General features: G+C 37.7%; 2 protein-coding genes across 7 annotated transcripts in view; one reads left to right on the forward strand and one right to left on the reverse strand.

Annotated features, from left to right (window-relative positions):
* The window catches only part of TEX9 (testis expressed 9), a 202807-nt gene extending 194508 nt beyond the window's left edge, over positions 1–8299 (forward strand). For all 6 annotated transcript variants that reach the window (XM_087859191.1, XM_087859192.1, XM_087859193.1 and 3 more), the window contains 2 exons: positions 7144–7278; positions 7891–8299. In XM_087859191.1, coding sequence (XP_087715317.1) covers positions 7144–7278; positions 7891–7968 — 213 coding nt within the window. In that variant the 3' untranslated portion in view covers positions 7969–8299. The remainder of the gene's footprint in view (positions 1–7143; positions 7279–7890) is intronic.
* Positions 8300–8658: 359 nt separating this feature from the next.
* The window catches only part of MNS1 (meiosis specific nuclear structural 1), a 44525-nt gene continuing 34324 nt past the window's right edge, over positions 8659–18859 (reverse strand). Inside the window, exons 9-11 of the mRNA XM_045790128.2 lie at positions 15419–15676; positions 10074–10199; positions 8659–8779 (exon numbers count right to left, since the gene is read on the reverse strand). Of these exons, the coding sequence (XP_045646084.1) occupies positions 8687–8779; positions 10074–10199; positions 15419–15676 (477 nt within the window). The 3' untranslated portion in view covers positions 8659–8686. The remainder of the gene's footprint in view (positions 8780–10073; positions 10200–15418; positions 15677–18859) is intronic.

Here is an 18859-nt window from a genome sequence, read left to right on the forward strand (position 1 = left end):
GTCTGTTTTTGTGCCAGTACCGTATTCTCCTGGTGGCTACAGCTTTGTAATAAGAGCTTGAAATCCAGAATTGTGATGCCACCAGCCTTGGTTATCTTCTTCAACATTCCTTTGTCTATTCAGGGTCTTTTCTGGTTCCATACAAATTTTAGGATTATTTGTTCCAGTTCTGTGAAAAAAGTTGATGGTATTTTGATAGGAGTTGCATTGAATGTTTAGATTGCTCTAGGTAATATAGACATTTTAATATTTGTTCTCCCAATCCATGAACATGGAATGTTTTTCCATTTCTTTGTGTCTTCCTCAGTTTCTTTCATGAGTATTCTATAGTTTTCTGAGTACAGATCCTTTGCCTCTTTGGTTAGGTTTATTCCTAGGTATCTTATGGTTTTGGGTGCAATTGTAAATGGGATTGACTCCTTAATTTCTCTTTCTTCTGTCTCATTGTTAGTATATAGAAATACAACTGATTTCTGTGCATCGATTTTATATCCTGCAACTTTGCTGAATTTCTGTATGAGTTCTAGAAATTTTGGAGTTGGAATCTTTTGGGTTTTCCACATAAAATATCATGTCATCTGCAAAGAGTGAGAGTTTGACTTATTTCCTGATTCGGATACCTTTTATTTCTTTAGTTGTCTAATTGCTGAGGCTAGGACTTCTAGTACTATGTTGAACAGCAGTGGTGAGAGTGGACATCCCTGCCATGTTTCCTGACCTTGGGGGAAAAGCTCTCAGTTTTTCCCTATTGAGAATGATATTTGCTGTGGGTTTTTCATAGATGGCTTTTATGATATTGAGGTATGTACCCTCTGTCTGTACACTGAAGAGTTTTAATCAAGAAAGGATGCTGTACTTTGTCAAATGCTTTTTCTGCATCTACTGAGATGGTTCTTGTCCTTTCTTTTATCACATGTAGTATATCACATTGATCTGTGGATGTTGAACCATCCTTGCAGCCCAGGAATAAATCTCACTTGGTCATGGTGAATAATCCTTTTAATGTACTGTTGGATCCTATTGGCTAGTATTTTGGTGAGAATTTTTACATCTATGTTCATCAGGGATATTGGTCTGTAATTCTCCTTTTTGGTGGGGTCTTTGGTTTTGGGATCAACGTTAATGCTGGCTTCTTAAAAAGAGTTTAGAAGTTTTCCTTCCATTTTCATTTTTTGAAACAGCTTCAAAAGAATAGGTATTAATTCTTCTTTAAATGTTTGGTAGAATTCCCCTGGGGAGCCATCAGGCCCTGGACTCTTGTTTGTTGGGAGATTTTTGATCACTGCTTCATTTTCCTTGCTGGTTATGGGTCTGTTCACGTTTTCTATTTCTTCTTGGCTCAGTTTTTGTCGTTTATACGTCTCTAGGAATGCATGCATTTCTTCCAGATTGTTTAATTTGTTAGCATATAGTTGCTCATAATATGTTCTATAATTGTTTGTATTTCTTCAGTGTTCGTTGTGATCTCTCCTTTTTCATTCATGATTTTATTAATTTGGGCCCTTTCTCTTTTCCTTTTGATAAGTCTGGCCAGGGATTTATCAATCTTATTAATTCTTTCAAAGAACCAGCCCCCAGTTTTGTTGATCTGTTCTGTTGTTTTGGTTTCTGTTACATTGATTTCTGCTGTAATCTTTATTAACTCTCTTCTCCTGATGGGTTTAGGCTTTATTTGCTGTTCTTTCTCCAGCTCCTTTAGGTGTAGGGTTAGGTTGTGTATTTGAGACTTTTCTTGTTTCTTGAGAAAGGCTTGTAGTGCTATATACGTCCCTCGTAGGACTACCTTTGCGGCATCCCAAAGGTTTTGAACAGTAGTGTTTTCATTTTCATTTGTTTCCATGATTTTTAAAATTCCTCTTTAATTTCCTGGTTGACCCATTCATTCTTTAGTAGGACGCTCTTTAGATAACAAGAGAACAAAATACTAAAATACTAAAGGGCAACAAGGACCCCAGAGAAATATACACTAAACAAATCAGAAGAGACCTGGAAGCAGGGGAAAAAAAAGGAAAAAAATATATAATCATACTGGTGAGCAGAATAGAGCTATATGCTGGATTCTGTGTGTATTTTGGTCTATTTTTTAGAAAACTAGATCCCAAAATTGTAACGAAGGAAAAACTTGTATATGTACAAAAATAAAATTAAATACAATGAAAGGTTAGACTGTGTGAAAATGGAAATTAAAAACAAGGAAAAACAAAAAAAGAAAAAACAAAAAAGGAAGGATATAAACAGGTGAACAGAACAGAGCCATACACTACCTTCTGAGTGTATTTTGGTCAGTTTGTTAGGGGAAACTACATCTCAAAATTGCAATGAAAAAAAAACTTATATATGCAAAAGTAAAATTAAGTACATTGAGAGGATAGAATGTAACTGTAAATATGAAAATTAAAAAACTTAAAACAAAAAAATAAGGGAAAAAAAGAATATGATCAGGCGGGTCAATAGAACAGAACCATACACTAGATTTTGGGTGTATTTTGGTCTATTAGAACAAACTGCACCCCAAAATTTTAAAGAAAGAAAAACTTGTGGGGCGCCTGGGTGGCACAGCGGTTAAGCGTCTGCCTTCGGCTCAGGGCATGATCCCGGCATTACGGGATCGAGTCCCACGTCAGGCTCTTCCACTATGAGGCTATGAGCCTGCTTCTTCCTCTCCCACTCCCCCTGCTTGTGTTCCCTCTCTCGCTGGCTGTCTCTATCTTTGTCGAATAAATAAATAAAATCTTTTAAAAAAAAAAAAAACGTGTGTGTGTGTATATATATACACATATATATATATATGTATGTGTATATACATATATACATATATATACACACACATATGTAGATATACACACACGCACATACACACGCACAAAAATAAGGTTAAATACAATGAAGGGATAGAATATGACTGTAAAAATGAAAATTAAAAAGGATTTTAAAAAAGGAAAAGTTGGTTGAAAAGGGAAAGAAGAAAAATTTTTAAAAAGAAAAATTAAAAAATTAAATAAATTTGAAAGACTAAAGAATCATGGGGAAAAAGCCATGAATTCTATGTGCTGTATTCCCCCTAGCACTGGAGTTTTACAGTTTGCATTGATCCCTAAACTTGGGTCTTGGCTGGCTGTCCTTGCCGATCATGTGGGGGAGGGGCCTGTTGCATTGATTCTCAAATGTCTTTGCCCCAGGCAGAATTGCACCACCCTTGCCAGGGGCCAGGCTAAGTCAGTGCTCTGGTTTGCTCTCTGTAGCTTTTGTTCCCTAAAGGCTTTCTGCGCAGCTTTAGAGATGAGAATGAAAATGGCGGCCTCCCAGTCTCTGGCCCTGGAGCCGAAAGCTCGGGGCCCTGCCCCTCAGTGTGCCCTCAGGAAAAAGCAGTCAGTCACTCCTGTCCCCTGGTCTCCGGCCGCACTCCGTGCTCATCCAGCCTGTGACCGAGCATTTCTGTCTCTGGCACAGGGCCCTGTTTGGAGTCTCCAAACCCAGCAGGCTGTGCGGCACGCTCACGCGTTGCTCTTCCTGGAGGAGGAATGGGGCTCTCCCTAGATCTGCCGCTTGTTGAGGCCCGGTGGAAGAGCAGCGGCCCGACTCACAGTGTATGGCCACCCCGAGCTGAGAGCCTACTCCTCGGCTCACTCTGCAGCCGGCTTCCCTCCTCCAATACCTGGGAGCTCTGCAGCACTCAGACACCCCTGGTCTTCCTGTGACCCCAAGGGTCCTGAGACCACACTGTCCCAGCGAGGGTTCCCACTCCCGCTTAGCCACCAGAGCAACATCCCTCACCGGAGCAGACTTCTACAAGTTCCGTTTTTGTGCTCGTGCTCTAGCACTTGCCCGTAGGCGGCTGATGGAGGCTCCCTCCCCCTGCGGTCTGTCTTCCTGTGTATCACCTCACATTCACTTCTCCGCACCTCCTACCTTGCAGAAAGTGGTCACTTTTCTATTCGTAGAGTTGCAGCTATTTTCTTCGATCTCAGGTTGAGTTCGCAGGTGTGCAGAATGATTTGATAGCTAGCTAAATGGGTTCCTGGGACCAGATGAAATTAAGGTTTCCTACTCCTCTGCCATCTTACTCTTCTCGGTGTTAATTTTTCTTTAAATATTTGGTAGAATTCACCAGTGAAGCCATCTGGTTTGGGGATTTCCTTGTTGATAGGTTTCTGAGTATTCCTTCAATCTCCTAACTAGTTACATATTTGTTTGGATTCCCTGAACTGCCCGTTTCATCATCATTCACTCTTAGTAGATGGGGAGTGTCAGGAATTTGTTTTGTCTAGGCTATCCAGCTTATTGGTGTACTGTTGTTCAGACTATTCCCTTACCCTCTTTATTTCTGTGGTTTCAGTTGTAGTGTTGCTCTTCCATTTACAATTTTATTTTTGTAAAGTCAGTTGTAACATCCCCTTTCATTTCTGCCGTTATTTGAGTCTTTTTTTTTTTTTTCTTAGTCTAGGTAAAGGCTTGTCAATTTTGTTGATCTTTTCAAAGAGCCAACTCTTGGTTTCATTGATTTTTCTCTACTGTTATTTTATTCTCTATTTCATTCTCTCTGCCCTCATCTTTAGTGTTTCCTATTTTCAACTAGGTTTGGGTTTAGTTCTCTAGTTACGTTATAAAGTTAGTTATGATTTGAGATCTTTAAAGATCTCAACGTTAAGCATTTATAGCTATGCATTTTCCCCTTAGCATTGCTTTCATTATATCCCATAAGTTTTGGTATGTTGTGTTTTCATTGTCATTTATCTGAAGATATTTTCTAATTTTCCTTGTGATTTCTTCTTCGACCCATTGGTTAAGAGTACAAATTCCCACATATTGGTGGATTTTCCAATCTTCCTTCTGTTGATTTCTAGTTTCATTTCAGTGTGAACAGAAAAGACAGTTTGTATGGCTTCAATCTTTTAAAATTTACTAAGACTTGTTTTGTGGCCCAACATGATGTGTTTTGGAGAATGTTCCCTGTGCACTTAAGAAAAATGTGCATTTTGGGGCATCTGGGTGGTAGAGTCAGTTGAGCGCTGCCTCTTGGTTTCAGCTGAGGTTGTAGTCTCAGGGTGGTGAGATTAAGCCCTGCATCCGGCTCCACACTGAGCACAGAGTCTGTGCGGGTTTCTCTGTCCCTCTCTCTTCCCCTCTGCCCTGCGCTCTCTCACTCTCTCTCTAAAATAAATGTTTGGGGGGGATAAAAGAAAAATGTGTACTTTGCTTTTGTTGGGGGCAATGTACTATATATGTCTTTTGGCTCCAGTTGGTCTGTTGGGTTATCAAGTACTGTTCTTATTGCTCTTTCTGGTTGTTCTATTCATGGGTTGGGTATTGAAGTCTACTATAATTGCAGTGCTGTTTTTTCTTCCACCAGTTCTGTGTTTGCCTCATATATTTAGGAACTGATGTTTGGTGCATATATAATTGTTATAAGTCCTTGGTGAATCAAGCATTTTATTATTATATAATGGCCTTTTTCTCTCATAACTGTTTTGACTTAAAGTCTATTTTGTCTGATATTATAGCCACCCCTATCTTCCTTTGGGTACTATTTGCATGCAGTATATTTTTTCATCCTTTCATTTTTCAGTGTATGTCCTCAGATCTCAAGTGAGTCTCTTGTAGACATTATACAGTTCAATCTTGTTTTTTAAATCCAATCTAGGGGAAGTTTAATTCATTTACATTTCAAGTTATTACTGATGGGGAAGAACTTCTATTACCATTTCGTATTGTTTTCCATGTGTCTTAAAGCTCATTTGTTTGTCATTTAAATGTCTTAATTTCCTAGGAGTCTCAGCCCTGCTTTTTTTCAGGGCCTTAGTTGTTGTATTTTATTCCTCGAGCCATAATCTCTTGCCCCTAGGCCTTCATGGTTCTGCAGACCCCCCCTAAAGGCCCCCTGTGCAGCAGTTCCCACCACTGCTTTTAGCAGCCTCCAACCTGGTATGTAAACTGTCACCATTCCATCAGTGCTCAGAGTCAGGCAAGACAGTCCCTCAAGCAATCCCCAGACAAGTCAGAACATTACAAGCAAGTTCTGCTCTTCTTTCCATGAATTAAAAGGTTTCCTTCCATTATGCCAGGAGGGTAAGGGAAAAGGATGAGCATAAATGCCATGAAATTTCCTATCATTTTGAATGTGGCTTTTTGTTTAGGTGTTTGGTTGTTACTGCTGCTTAATTGGTTTCTATAGTTCTGACAACACTCCATTGTATCGTGTTTCCATGTGTGTTCGTTAGGGGACAAGGGCCTGGAACTTCCTTATCTGCTGTCTTGGTGACATCACTGTCAATCATCTTTTAAAGAGATTTTTTTTTAAAAGTCTGCTAATATTTATTATGTTATTTCTGGTACTTTTTTTATATGTACATAAATTCAGATTTCCTTCTGGTATCATTGCCCTTTTGCTTGAAAGGCTTTCTTTAACGTTTAAGATCTTCCTGTACTTAAATTCTACTGACCTATCAGAGTTCACAGGTCCTTTTTCTGCATTGTCCAAATTGATGCAGAGCTCATTCAGATAATTTTTGCCAAGATTACAAACTCTCCATTGTCAGGCCTGTGGCTGAATTCTCTGCTCAGCTCTTAGACCACAGCTGTTGCCTTTCACGTGTTCCTAGGGGTCTCACCCTGCACATGGGGTATTCAGGTGTCTGCCAGGGATTTGAGGGAATTTTGAGGGTTCCATTCTTTCTAGGATTTGTCACCTGGAAATTTCTACAATGCTGGCAACCCTATTGTCTCATTCCTCAGACCAGTAAGACTGCTACTTTTTCCTCAAGGTCTATCTCCTGTGAACCCATGAAGTAGAAAGTGCTCTCAGAAGCCAACTGAATGTGGACTTCAGCCAGTGTATTTCACTTTTCTCAAGGATCATATCACCTCCAGTTTCTGCTCACTATTGATTACTCATCTATACCTTCAAATATGGTTTTGTTACCCCCAGCAGAGTTGGTCTACTACAAACTGCCATTACTGGAATTAGAACTGATTTATTATTTCTAGAATGTTTAAATGTGTGAGACATGAGCATCATTATAAGTTATCAGTGTTAAAAAGAAAATTTATTTCAGTTAAAGATAGTTATTACTAGTGTGGCAATATTTTTAATAATGTTTTCAATAAAGACTGAAGACTATATGGGATTTCTTTTTCTTTTTGCAGGATATAGCCAATGAAGAACACAAAAAAATTGAAGCATTGAAATCCGAAAACAAGAAGCTAGAAAAACAAAAAGGGGAATTAATGATAGGGTTGAAGAAACAATTAAAATTAATTGATGTTTTAAAAAGGCAGAAGGTGAGTCTATCCTTTAAAAACACAGTTAAATCATAGGTATTATTTGGGCCACTCTACTAAAATAGTTATTTCTACTTTAGATATGCTTTTTATTTTGACATGCTTAGGCACAAAATTTTATCTATATAACATACATAATGTGTCATCCAAGCAGATGGATATTTTCATGCAAGTAAACTAGTAATGTGGCAAATGGGACTAGAAATACAGTATGGGTACTCCTTAATTAAAGTATGTACAAGAATAACTATCTTAGGGAATTGGTTTGCCTCTTGGAACACTGAAGATTGATTTCCAAACCACTATTCCCTTCTGTACACACGAGTCACCCGTGGTGAGAAGATACAAAGTCATGGTTCTGCCACTTTCCCTTTTTGCAAAGGTTAGGAATTAGAATGTTGTTGTTCTCTCAACCAGTTGGTTCAGTAACCACCATGGACAAAATAGGTTTTTACAAGCTGATCACTAATTATTTCAAATACCATGTTTATTAGAACTCGAATACACATTCCAACAGAGATTAATTTGATAGCATATTTATACACACATTTATTTCCTATTGTTCTGTGCTACTCTTAATACTAAAACCATATTGATTTGTTACAAACGCAGATGCATATTGAAGCTGCCAAGATGCTGTCTTTCACCGAAGAGGAATTTATGAAGGCACTTGAATGGGGAAATTCATAAATGATCTACTTTAAAGTATACAGACTTTGTATGAGACCCATATACATTTTATTCAACTAAAGTTTTAATGATTTGTTTTTACTCTTTATAAGTAATGACGATATTTCATAATGAAATCAAAGCAATTCCAGTGAATTCCCTATTCAGATTGAGGGGATACAAAATTGAATGTAATTATTATTAGAAAAGGAATATTTTGTAAAATAGGAATTCTTTCTTGTGACCCACTTGCCCTCTAATGTAAAGTACTTTAGAGATTCTGTTCTAGTTCATAAATAAGTTTATGTGACAGGAATTCTAAGTTTAATGACAATAAACCGCTTTGAAATTCCTCACTCTTAACTATTCTCTTTCCTTATAGTAGAAAGAAAGATACTTTGGCCAAATCCCGGAAGTTAAGTTCCAAAACCACAAATACTGCTGGTCTGAATGGAGATGCAGAGAAAGCTCTGAGCAGCAGGAGTACGGAGAAGTTGTCTCCTGGGTTTGGCCTCTAATGTATTTATATATATGGACTGTCGAGATGTGGTGTAGAACTCAGATCTTCACTTTATCAGTACAAGTTTGACTAAAAGCAATTTTGTAGCTAAAAAATATGAATTACGGAGACCCTTTAGGAAATCCAAATAGATTATGGAGTATTACTTAACTGTAAAACAGAAGTTACAGTGACATCTAGTGGTAAAAACAATCCAGGTTTTACCAAATCTCGATGGTGTCACTTCTCTTCACAAATTTCACTCCTTTTCTGATATGCTTTCCTAAACTCTTCACCAAGCATATCGATATCATCCTCTTTTTTAAAAACTCCCTACAAGAAAAATATTTCATGGGTTACTTCAAATGCTTATAAGACTAACAAATACATAGACTACAACTTCAGAAGTTATCTCCAAGATAAGGAAATCTATTCAATAGGTTTATGGAAAACATCACTGTTCTCTAAAATTATGACCCAATATGTATACTGAATGTTCTTTGATTTCCTGACTTATCTGTGAGCTCCAGCCTAAGAATCTGGGCTCTTCTACTTTACTACTGCAGGTCACCACTGCTAGGATTGGCTGAATGAGAATTTAATAAGGTATGAGAGAGGTCAGGGTGAAGAGACTGAGCTTTGCCCAGCTCATGCATCGGACTGGCTCTTGCCTCCATTCTATGGCTGATCGGCAAACCTGCAATCTTGCAGGAAAGGCTCCAGGTTTGGAGGTAAGCCATTTAGGCAAGCCCTTCGAAATTCTCCATGCTTTTATTTACTTTTCCCTTATACTATACAGTAAAAGGCTGTTAAATATTTACTTATATAATTTAAAGGAGTTAAAGAATAATTTAGGTCATTTGGGGACATATCAGGTTTGTTAGGCTCTCCCCATCTCCACAATTATTTACTTTTAAAAATATCTAAATCCCAGACTCTCCAGAATTTATATTTTTATGATTAATTAATATGAAGTGATGTGGACAAGCAGTAATTACTCCTTTCTCCTTCTCTGCACTGCACTGAAAACAAAATAAGCACTTGATTCTTCCAAATGAATAAATCAAATGACATTTCTATTTTTGGAGGATGGAAATTTTATTTACATGCATCCAGATGTTTATGTGGCTTATGAAACTCAATTGTTACTTCATTTATAGTCAGAATGTATCTCACGTATACAAGAAAATCTGTTATCTTTTGGAAGTACTTTTAAAAACAGGTTACCTAGTACTACCTACTTATACCCTCCCATTACACAGCAGATCTGTCTCAGCCTCGGTTCAAGCATATGTCTGTTAGCAGCGTTACTAATTACAAGATTTTCCTGTAGGTCATCAGCTTCAGTGTACAAAGTATCGCAACTGCTTTTAGGGTAGTTTAGTGTTAGACTTACTGCACCAAAAGGGGAGGAAAAACTTCTACAATTTAAGTTCAGGAAATCTAGCTCATACTTCTAAGAATGTGCCTAGACCAACTCTCTCATTTTAGAGACAGATGTCAATAACTGCCTAAGATCCCACTGCCGAAGTAAGCAAAACCCAGGCCCTCTGAAATCCTAATTACCATGTATTTTCCCCACTACTGGAGGTCGGGAAGATTATACCTTGAGTTAAATCGCACTTACTTTAGGGAGATATCCTAGTAATTTTGTAGCATGTTCTTTGAGAAGTTTCAGTCTTTCTTCTTCAATAATTGCATTAATACATCCTTGTCTTCTTTGCTGCAACTGCCATTCTTCCAGTTCACGTTGCTGGAAATGTAAATAAAATCTTATTGTCACAGAATACATTAATCTTTTAAGAAGTCATCAAATAAAACTATTCTTGCAGTGAATTAGATAAAATTGCTGAACTATTTTCGACACTTCAGGAAATACTATATAGTATATATATCTTTTATATTTATTATATACCCAACATATCTCTTTTACAGTTACTATTCCCTTAAAGTTACAAAAACAATAGTCATGACTAGGATTTTAGGGAGGCAAGTATATATTTTTAGAACAATATCTTCATTACCAAGGAAAAATTTCTCAAAGAAGAGATTTCTAATTCAAATATTTATGTAATGTTTACCATATGCCAAGTGCTGAAGGCAGCTTACAGTGTAAAACAAAAGCTGGGTAAAAGAGAATAGGGATATCTCAAAGGTCTGTATTTCCATATGTTAAGACTTGTAAGAGTCCGTATGAAGCACAAGAGTAGGAGCAAGAGGTCCCACAGAAGAACCAGTGTTTCTCAGGAGAGCACTGGGTGCTCTTACATAACCACACCAAACTTCTGTGCCACATCTGGTGGAAGAGAGGACCAGCTTTAAAAAGTTCTAGGGCTTAAAAGAACTCTTATGGAGCTGTACCCAAATAATCCTATTGGAAAAAGGGTGCTAAAGGCAGACCACTGAAGCAATGAATTCCACCTACAATTAAAGTAGTATTAATATTAAGCTTATCTTTGCAATAACCATAGTTTCCCAGGGTCATTATTTCTTCAGACCACTCCTTGTCAAAGTCCAGTAAACTGGGAAAGAGTATGTCTGTTTTGCTACAATGGGAGGCAAGCTTCTACATAACCTAATAACTCTTCGCAGTTACCAGATGAAGATAAAGAAGGATGCTAGGACAGCCATATCCAATGCCATGTAAATCCATGATAGCTTTTCATGAGAATATGTTGTCTACTATGATACTACGTGCATTACAGAATCGGAAGCAGCGCTGAGATAGCTAAGTGAGAAAAGACACTCTCACCCATTTGTTCCTGAATCAGAGTTGAGTGGCTCTTATTTATGTTATCTCTAAGATCAAATAGGGTAATAGAATCTGCCATGGAATTGTTATACCTGAATTTTTTTTTTTTTAGACTACATTTCTAAGACTCCCTTACACTCAGGTGTGGCCAAAACAGGACTTGGTTTCTGCCAATTGAATATAAGCAAAAATGTCATATAGACTTTTATGTGGGAGAATAAACCATCTACTAAGCCACTATTAATTTGGTACTCTACCTGTAGCCAAACCTAGTCCTAACTGATGTGTTCCTGATAAAAAGGAGATGCAAGAAAGTTCTGTAATGTTATGAGGAAAGCGCACTTGTTAGATTTTTGTCCAATGATGTACAATCTCTAATTCGCGTAGAATACAAGATTTCTCTTCTTAGGATGTGGTAAACACATTAAATATCCTAATAAACACTTTTATAGTAAATTAGGATAAGTGGTTTAGAAAAGTCTGAAACCATTTTGTCCATTTAGGACAAATTCTGAATAGCTGATAGTAGCTAACTATTTCCTAGGGAGTTTCAGATTTTTGTCTGACTAACCATATGATTTTTTTTAGAGCTAGACAGAATTGTAGATACCTATTTTAGGAATATCTCTAAAATCTAAAAAAAACACAGAGCCTCATAGGATTGTAACGGAATGGATTAATATATTCCATGATCATGAAAATCCACCCTTGCCCTTGGGATGTGATCCAATCTCACACTTGAAGCACACAGCTTCATACTAGGAATATGACATTAAGACAAATTGAAGTTATCTGTTTGAAGTTATCTATGCTTTCGGTAGTTTTATCTGATTTCCATTTACAGTTTTCTTGCTAATTTTTCTAGGAGCTTTCTAATTAGCTCTGTAAGCCATGAGATGGGACGGTTTGTCACCGTTTGTACCTCTTCCTAGGCAAGGAGTATTCAAAGACTTCTGATCAATTTCAAAATCCTTCAAATTTTTATCCTCTTTGCTCTGCTTGTCTGACGTTGATCATCCTCACTGATTCAACAAACATAATTTCCCACTTGCTAGGCAAGATTCTAGGTGCTTATAGGTTAACCCTTAAAGGTTAGAGTAAATCATGATTGGTTTATATCAAAGCTAAGGAATTGCGATTTAATGCTGTAATCCACTTAAGTTTAAGCAGGAGGAGGATCTAATGAGTTTTTTAAACCCATAGTAACTAGTGGCAGATAGTGGACTGGAGTCATATGGAGAATAGTAGATGACAGCTTCGGTAGTCCACAGGAATGGCATTAAATGTCTGAACTAAGTTACGAAGAAACGAAACTGGATTTAATGACTTATTGCTGAAGTAAAGTCAACAGAATTTAGTGGCTGACTAAAAACTATTAGAAATGGGTAAAAATCCAGGAATGAGTCTAAGGTCATAGACTTAGGTGACTAACTGAATATGTGGTCTTTAACCAAGATTCAGGCTACAGAAATGAAAAGGTTTGTCTGGAATGTTCACTTTTGGAAACCTAAATGCTAAGGCATCTACAAAATTTCCAGCTATGTCACTTAGACATCTGGAAATATGGCAACAGAACTGTGGCATGAAATAAGAATAGAGAAGAGCCAACGTATTCCAACATTTCATGGAGCAGGTAAAAGAGCGGATCTCTCTCGGTTTTCTGTGATACACCAGATTCTCTTGCCTTTCTAACCAGCTCTTGGTATCGTCGTCGTTTTTTTCCTCCTGCTTCTACTCCCAAGACTTGATTTGCCCTTTGTTTCTCATTATAATATATTCTTTAGAGGAATCATCTTAGCTTGAACCTCTCTGTGTGCTACTTAATGCCAGATACGTATTTCTAGGAAAATCTGACCTAAGCTTTGCTCCTCTGGGTCAGCTGCCTTCAGAATATTTTCAATTTGCTTTTCTGTTTCAAACCCAAAATGATTAAAACTAAAGTAATTATATCTTTTGGTTCCACCTCAAAACGTAACAGCACTTGGTATTCTCTGAGTTTCTCATATTTGAAACCTTGGAGTTATTTTGACTCTTTCCTCTACTCTATCCTACATCCAAAAAAGCCATAGCAGTCTCATCTTCCTTTAAAAATATTTAAACTCTTCTCTTTCTTGCTTCTTCCATTGCTCTGTGAACCTATTCCAGGTCCTCCTCACCTCTTTCTTGAATTACTGCCTTCTCCTCTTGCTAAAGACCATGTTATGATCACCAGTTTCCTACTGTATCATATCTAAATTCTTCTGCCTATCATTCAAGTTTCTCATTGTGGTAATTCCATATGCTGTCAACTTAGAATAGCCTTCTGCTTTTATTCATCTTTTATGTATTTCCGGGTAAACCCACATAGTTCTGCCATAAATATACAGTTGACCTGTGAACAACACTGGTTTGAGCTGCACAGGTCCCCTTACCTGTAAGGTTTTTTTTCGATAAATACGATATAGTACCGTATGTAAATGTATTTTCTCTTCCTAATAACATTTTCTTTTCTCTACCTTACTTTAAGAATGCAGGATGTAATACACATATAAAATAAGTGCTAACTGAACCTTTATGTTATCAATAAGGCTTCTGGTCATCAGTAGGCTATCAGTTAAGTTTTGGGGGAGTCAAAAGTTACACATGGATCTTTGGGTGAGGGGCAGGTGTCAGCACCCCTAACCCCTGTGCTGTTCATCGGTCAACTGTATTGCACAATTGGTAAATTACAACTACCAAATTCTATAAATGTTTACATTTTACATTTAAGAAATGTATTCTTAGTATAATTTTATATATAATCGAGTCTTTTGGGAATCTATACCCTAATTTTTGCACTACCCTAGAGGCTACCAGAATTAACTTTTATTTATTTTGGTTTCCTCACTAACACTCAGCAGAATGCCCAGCAGGTCAGTATCTGTTGATTACAAGAATGTCTCAAGATTTCTTCCTGTCCACCGATACAGGAAAAGATCATCATTATGATAATTATTAATCCCTGCTCTGCCACTTACTTGCTGTGAAACCTTGAGCAATATATATATTTAATCTCTCTATGCCTCAGTTCCCACGTCTTTAAAATGGGGGTAGAATAGTGCCTAACTCACGGGGTTGAAAGTTTAAAGTTATCACTTTGCTTGTAATGAGCTCAGAATAGTGAATGACACATGTAAACACTCAATAAGTGTTCATTGTTATTGCTACTACTTCTATTAATTAAAAATATTTACAATATGCCTAATCTGTACTCTTCATATTTAGAGCTGTTTATGTTTACAAAGCACTTACATATTATCTGATTTGGTTCTTGAAGCTGAACAATCTAGTGAGGCAGATTATATAAGTATTATTTGAGGTTTATGAATGAAGCATAAAATAGAGAAATCGAAGTCTCCAAAGGCACAAACCTAGTTCCCTCTCCAACTCTGAAATCTACATTGCCAACTAAGAAATCTCCCCCTGGGGCCTCAAAATCAATGTGGACAAAATGGAATTATATACCCCCTTGAAATCTCTTTGTCTTCGTCAGGACCTCACCTGCTCACTGCAGATGGAAGCAACAGTATTTAGTAGTAGGAGCAGCAGCCGTAATCCTGCTCTCACCTCTCCGCACCTAACTGGTCACCAAGCCCCACCCAACCTATCCCCCTCCCTCTCTCAGATGGCTCCTGTTCCCCATTTGCACGGGCTTTCCGCACTTATCACAGACTTACCACAGTAATGGCCTAACTGGTCTCCCTGTCTTACTCCCCTCACTCTACCCCCCATACTCCTACTCATGTCATCCTTCCAAGTGCAGAACTGATCGTGTAGCTTACTTAATTCCTCAGTGGGAACCTTGGGTAAAAATTACTTTCCTTAAAATAGCATCCAGTGCATTCATGATCTGTGTCCCTTCTACCATATCAAGAGGCCCAAACCTGTATAATTATTATCACACGTACTTGGCCTATCTTTATAATGATTGTTTTTGTATACTTAACCAAGACCATAAACTCATAATCATGGACTTAGTTGTATTTATGTTCTCAACACCAGCCAACCAGTGTCTAGCACATAGAAAGCATCAATATATTCCAGATGCATTAATAAATGGTCAGAAAATGTCTGTACCATATGATTAGGAAACACATATCCAACAGCATCTGGCACATACAAAGGTCTCAGTTAAATGTTTAGTGGAGGAACAGATGAGCTGATTGCTGGTTCAGTGATAATAACAAGACACTTTTTCTTACTTTGTCTGCAAGGAACTGGTTGCGACGCTCTTCAATGAGTTTTTCCACAGCTCTCCTGTGTTCTAGTTGCTTCATTCTTTGTCTCTGAGCATTCATCAGTTCTATCCGATCATCCTCGGCAAGCTTAGCTAGCATAGCCTTTCTAAAGGTCTCCTCCTCTTCTTTTGCAGCCTGGAGTACTAATTCCTTCAGGGCCATTTGTTCTATAAAATTTTGCCTCAACTCCTTTTGCTTTTTCAATTTCTCTTCTGCTTCCTCCTAAACAACAATCCATATAAACATTAATTCAGTAACTGTTTCTTTACAGATTTATAAAGAAAGGGTGGATAGAGTTTGGTCAAGTGCAGTGTTACAATATGAAATAAAACTGAAAAATTAAGCCTTTTCAAGATAACACTCTTTCCCATCCTTTTAAGACTCGTTGGATAAATGACATGTTACCTTTGGATTGCCTTCTTTTATTTTTAAATTTTAATTTGTATATATTTTGGAAGGAGCTGATAAAATTTTTTTGCACACCTGAGGTTTTAAATCTGACCTGTGAAAGTTGTACCCACTATGAATCATTCTAGAATCTTGCCTTTCACTGTAGTTCAAATCACTGGTAAATATTTTTCAAAATAATAATCTAGAAGTGACAAGTTTTTTGGGAAAATTCAAATTTGTTGCAGTTAAAGTCTCTTCCTACAAGCTTTAATTTTCTTAACATTTTATTAAGAAAAAATTTCAAACATAATTGAAAAATGTTTACAGTGACCACCCATATAACACCTAGATTCTATCAGTAACATTTTCCTGTTTTTGCTTAATTGTCCAATTAGGACTGATGTAAATTTTAATTCCTTCAACGAGCCTTGCCTAATTCTAACACAATTTCCAGGAGGTAAGCCATATCCTCAAGGCATTCAGAATACAGCCTTACCAACAGCTGTATGGGCAGGGTTTTTACAGGTAACACAAACTATCAGGGATTTACTACGGGCCAGCAGGTGGCATAGAGAACCTCCGAGAGGGACAGGGAACCAGCCGCCATCTTGGTTAGTATCTATTTTTGGTAGAGTTAACCATCACGGCTGAAATTCCGTTTTGGTAACTCTACCAAAACTACTCCCAATGACGCAGTCTTCTACATGTGACCGCAACCTCACTTTGCCCACTTCTGTCCTCACACCTTGAGGTGCAAGGACAACTTGGGAGATAACCTAGGTCCTGTGAAGAATTCTAGCTAAAGGAAGAGAAATGTAGGAGTGGGTTTTAAGTGAGTCAATCTGGAATATCAGTTAAAGTAACTTTGTTCATTGTCTTGAATATTCAACCTCTTTTTCCTCACTTAGTTCTATCTAATCTGTTCAAATCCCAACTCTAGAAAGTCTTTTTCTAATCACTCTAATTCCTGCATATCTCTTTTTTGATACATTTGATACCATTTAATTTTCCCAACATTTAATTTTATTTCATATACCCATGGCATATTTTTTTATTATTTTATATATCATATCTATTATTTTACATTGGGATGCTGAGCACAGCGTTTTTATGATATTATAGTTTGTGTTCATCTGCCATGGATGATATAGAAGTCAGAAGCCCCAGTGAAGGCACATATTGTCTCAGCTCTGAATTCCTCTAGCGCTTATCGTAACACATTGCACACAGAAAACACACATTGAACCAAAAGAACTGTTGACGTCTCCTGGCATCCATCTCCCATACAAATTTGAGTTTGATCCAACCAATAGTAAAGACATCTGGCTAAAAATCAGGGAAGTGTTAGCAAAACAAAACACAATTCATTACTTTTTTTTTTTTTTTCCTACTAGAAAAGTGTTCTTGTACTCTTTGATCTGTCTGGATCAGGATTTTATATATATGTAATATGGACTGCATAATTTTACAACCTATAATGTGGTTTAAGAAATAGCTATTCACTGAAGGTCTGAAATAATTTGCTGTAAAACTACTCTGAAGCTGGAAACTTTTAGAGGTATCTTGGTCTGGGTTCTCCTCTGAAAGCAGAGCCTTACACAAATATTTGTATACACATATTTTATGAGAGAAGATCTCAGAAAGCAGCAGTGAGGGACAAGCAGAGAGAAATAGGGAAGAAAGAAAAGTCCTAACACATGGGTGCATCACTGAACTGGTTCTTATGTGGGCAACTATGGCTTAAGCCTGCCAGGACCTTGTAAGGAATGCATGTAGCACCTTTCAGGTCAGTCCCCAAGGCTGACAGGAAGAAGCATCTACCCCTTCATTTCTGTCCCCTGTTGGTTGAGGGATGCCCCAGAGGGTGTTAACTCTGGCCCTCACCAACACCACCACACTTTAGGAATCTGTCAGCAGAGTCAGTGTAAAGCCTCACAAGTGTCCTCCACAGCTGTCACGGAAATCAAAGGTGGGGCTAAGAGGGTATGAGGCAAGGCACGAAAAGCTTTTCACATAGGATATATCCTTAGTGATCTTATCTGCTTTTTCTACATTTTTTTGAAATCACTATGTTTTCTATGCAGAAAATTGTACCATGAATATTTTTCCCGTTTGTTGAGTATACAGTTGAATGACCCTTTCACTATTTGTTTAAAAAGATTTATGGGGCGCCTGGGTGGTGCAGTCGTTAAGCGTCTGCCTTTGGCTCAGGGCGTGATCCTGGCGTTCTGGGATCGAGTCCCACATCAGGCTCCTGGGCTGGGAGTCTGCTTCTTCCTCTCCCTCTCCCCTGCCGTGTTCCCTCTCTCGCTGTCTGTATGTCACATAAATAAATAAAATCTTTAAAAAAAAAAAAAAAAGATTTATTTTAGAGTAGAGCGGGGAGGGCAGAGAGAGAGGGAGAGAGAATCTTAAGCAGACTCCACACTAAGCATGAAGCCCGACGTGGGACTCCATCTCACCATCTCACAACTGTAAGATCACAAACGTGAGCTGAAACCAAGAGTTGGACACTCAACTGACTGTGCCACCCAGGCGCCCCACCTTTCACTATATTCTAATCTTTTTCCTATATAGACCCGTTAGTCTTCTCAATTTGGTTTTGTTTTTCTTTAAAGTTTTTCCAGAGTAAAAGCCCTGCCCCCCAATACTAAGTAAGATTAATTAATGCTAATGTATTTTCCTGACTTTTAGGAAATTTCCACTTGTGTCTTTATGATTTCCTTCCATATTCTTGCCTCATACTTGAATTTGTATTGTTTTTCTAAGTTACTGAGTTGGCTGCCTAGATAAGTTTTACCTGTGTTTCTTGTTTAATAATGAATTGCCTCAGAGATCAGTTTTATAAATCTGATAAGATTTTGATATGTAGTAATCTGATCCTCTAAATTACCTGCAGATTTCCTCTTCAACCAATAGATGAAAACAATATTTTTAGATTCTCAGTTAAAAAATGAAAATATAGTGGTGTTAAACACCATTTCCCCTTGTGTTATTCTGACAGACTTTCTTTGA

Source organism: Ursus americanus, chromosome 36, assembly GCF_024610735.1.
Source record: "Ursus americanus isolate L20-20 chromosome 36, mUrsAme1.1.p, whole genome shotgun sequence".
In the NCBI taxonomy this organism is placed as follows: domain Eukaryota; kingdom Metazoa; phylum Chordata; class Mammalia; order Carnivora; family Ursidae; genus Ursus; species Ursus americanus.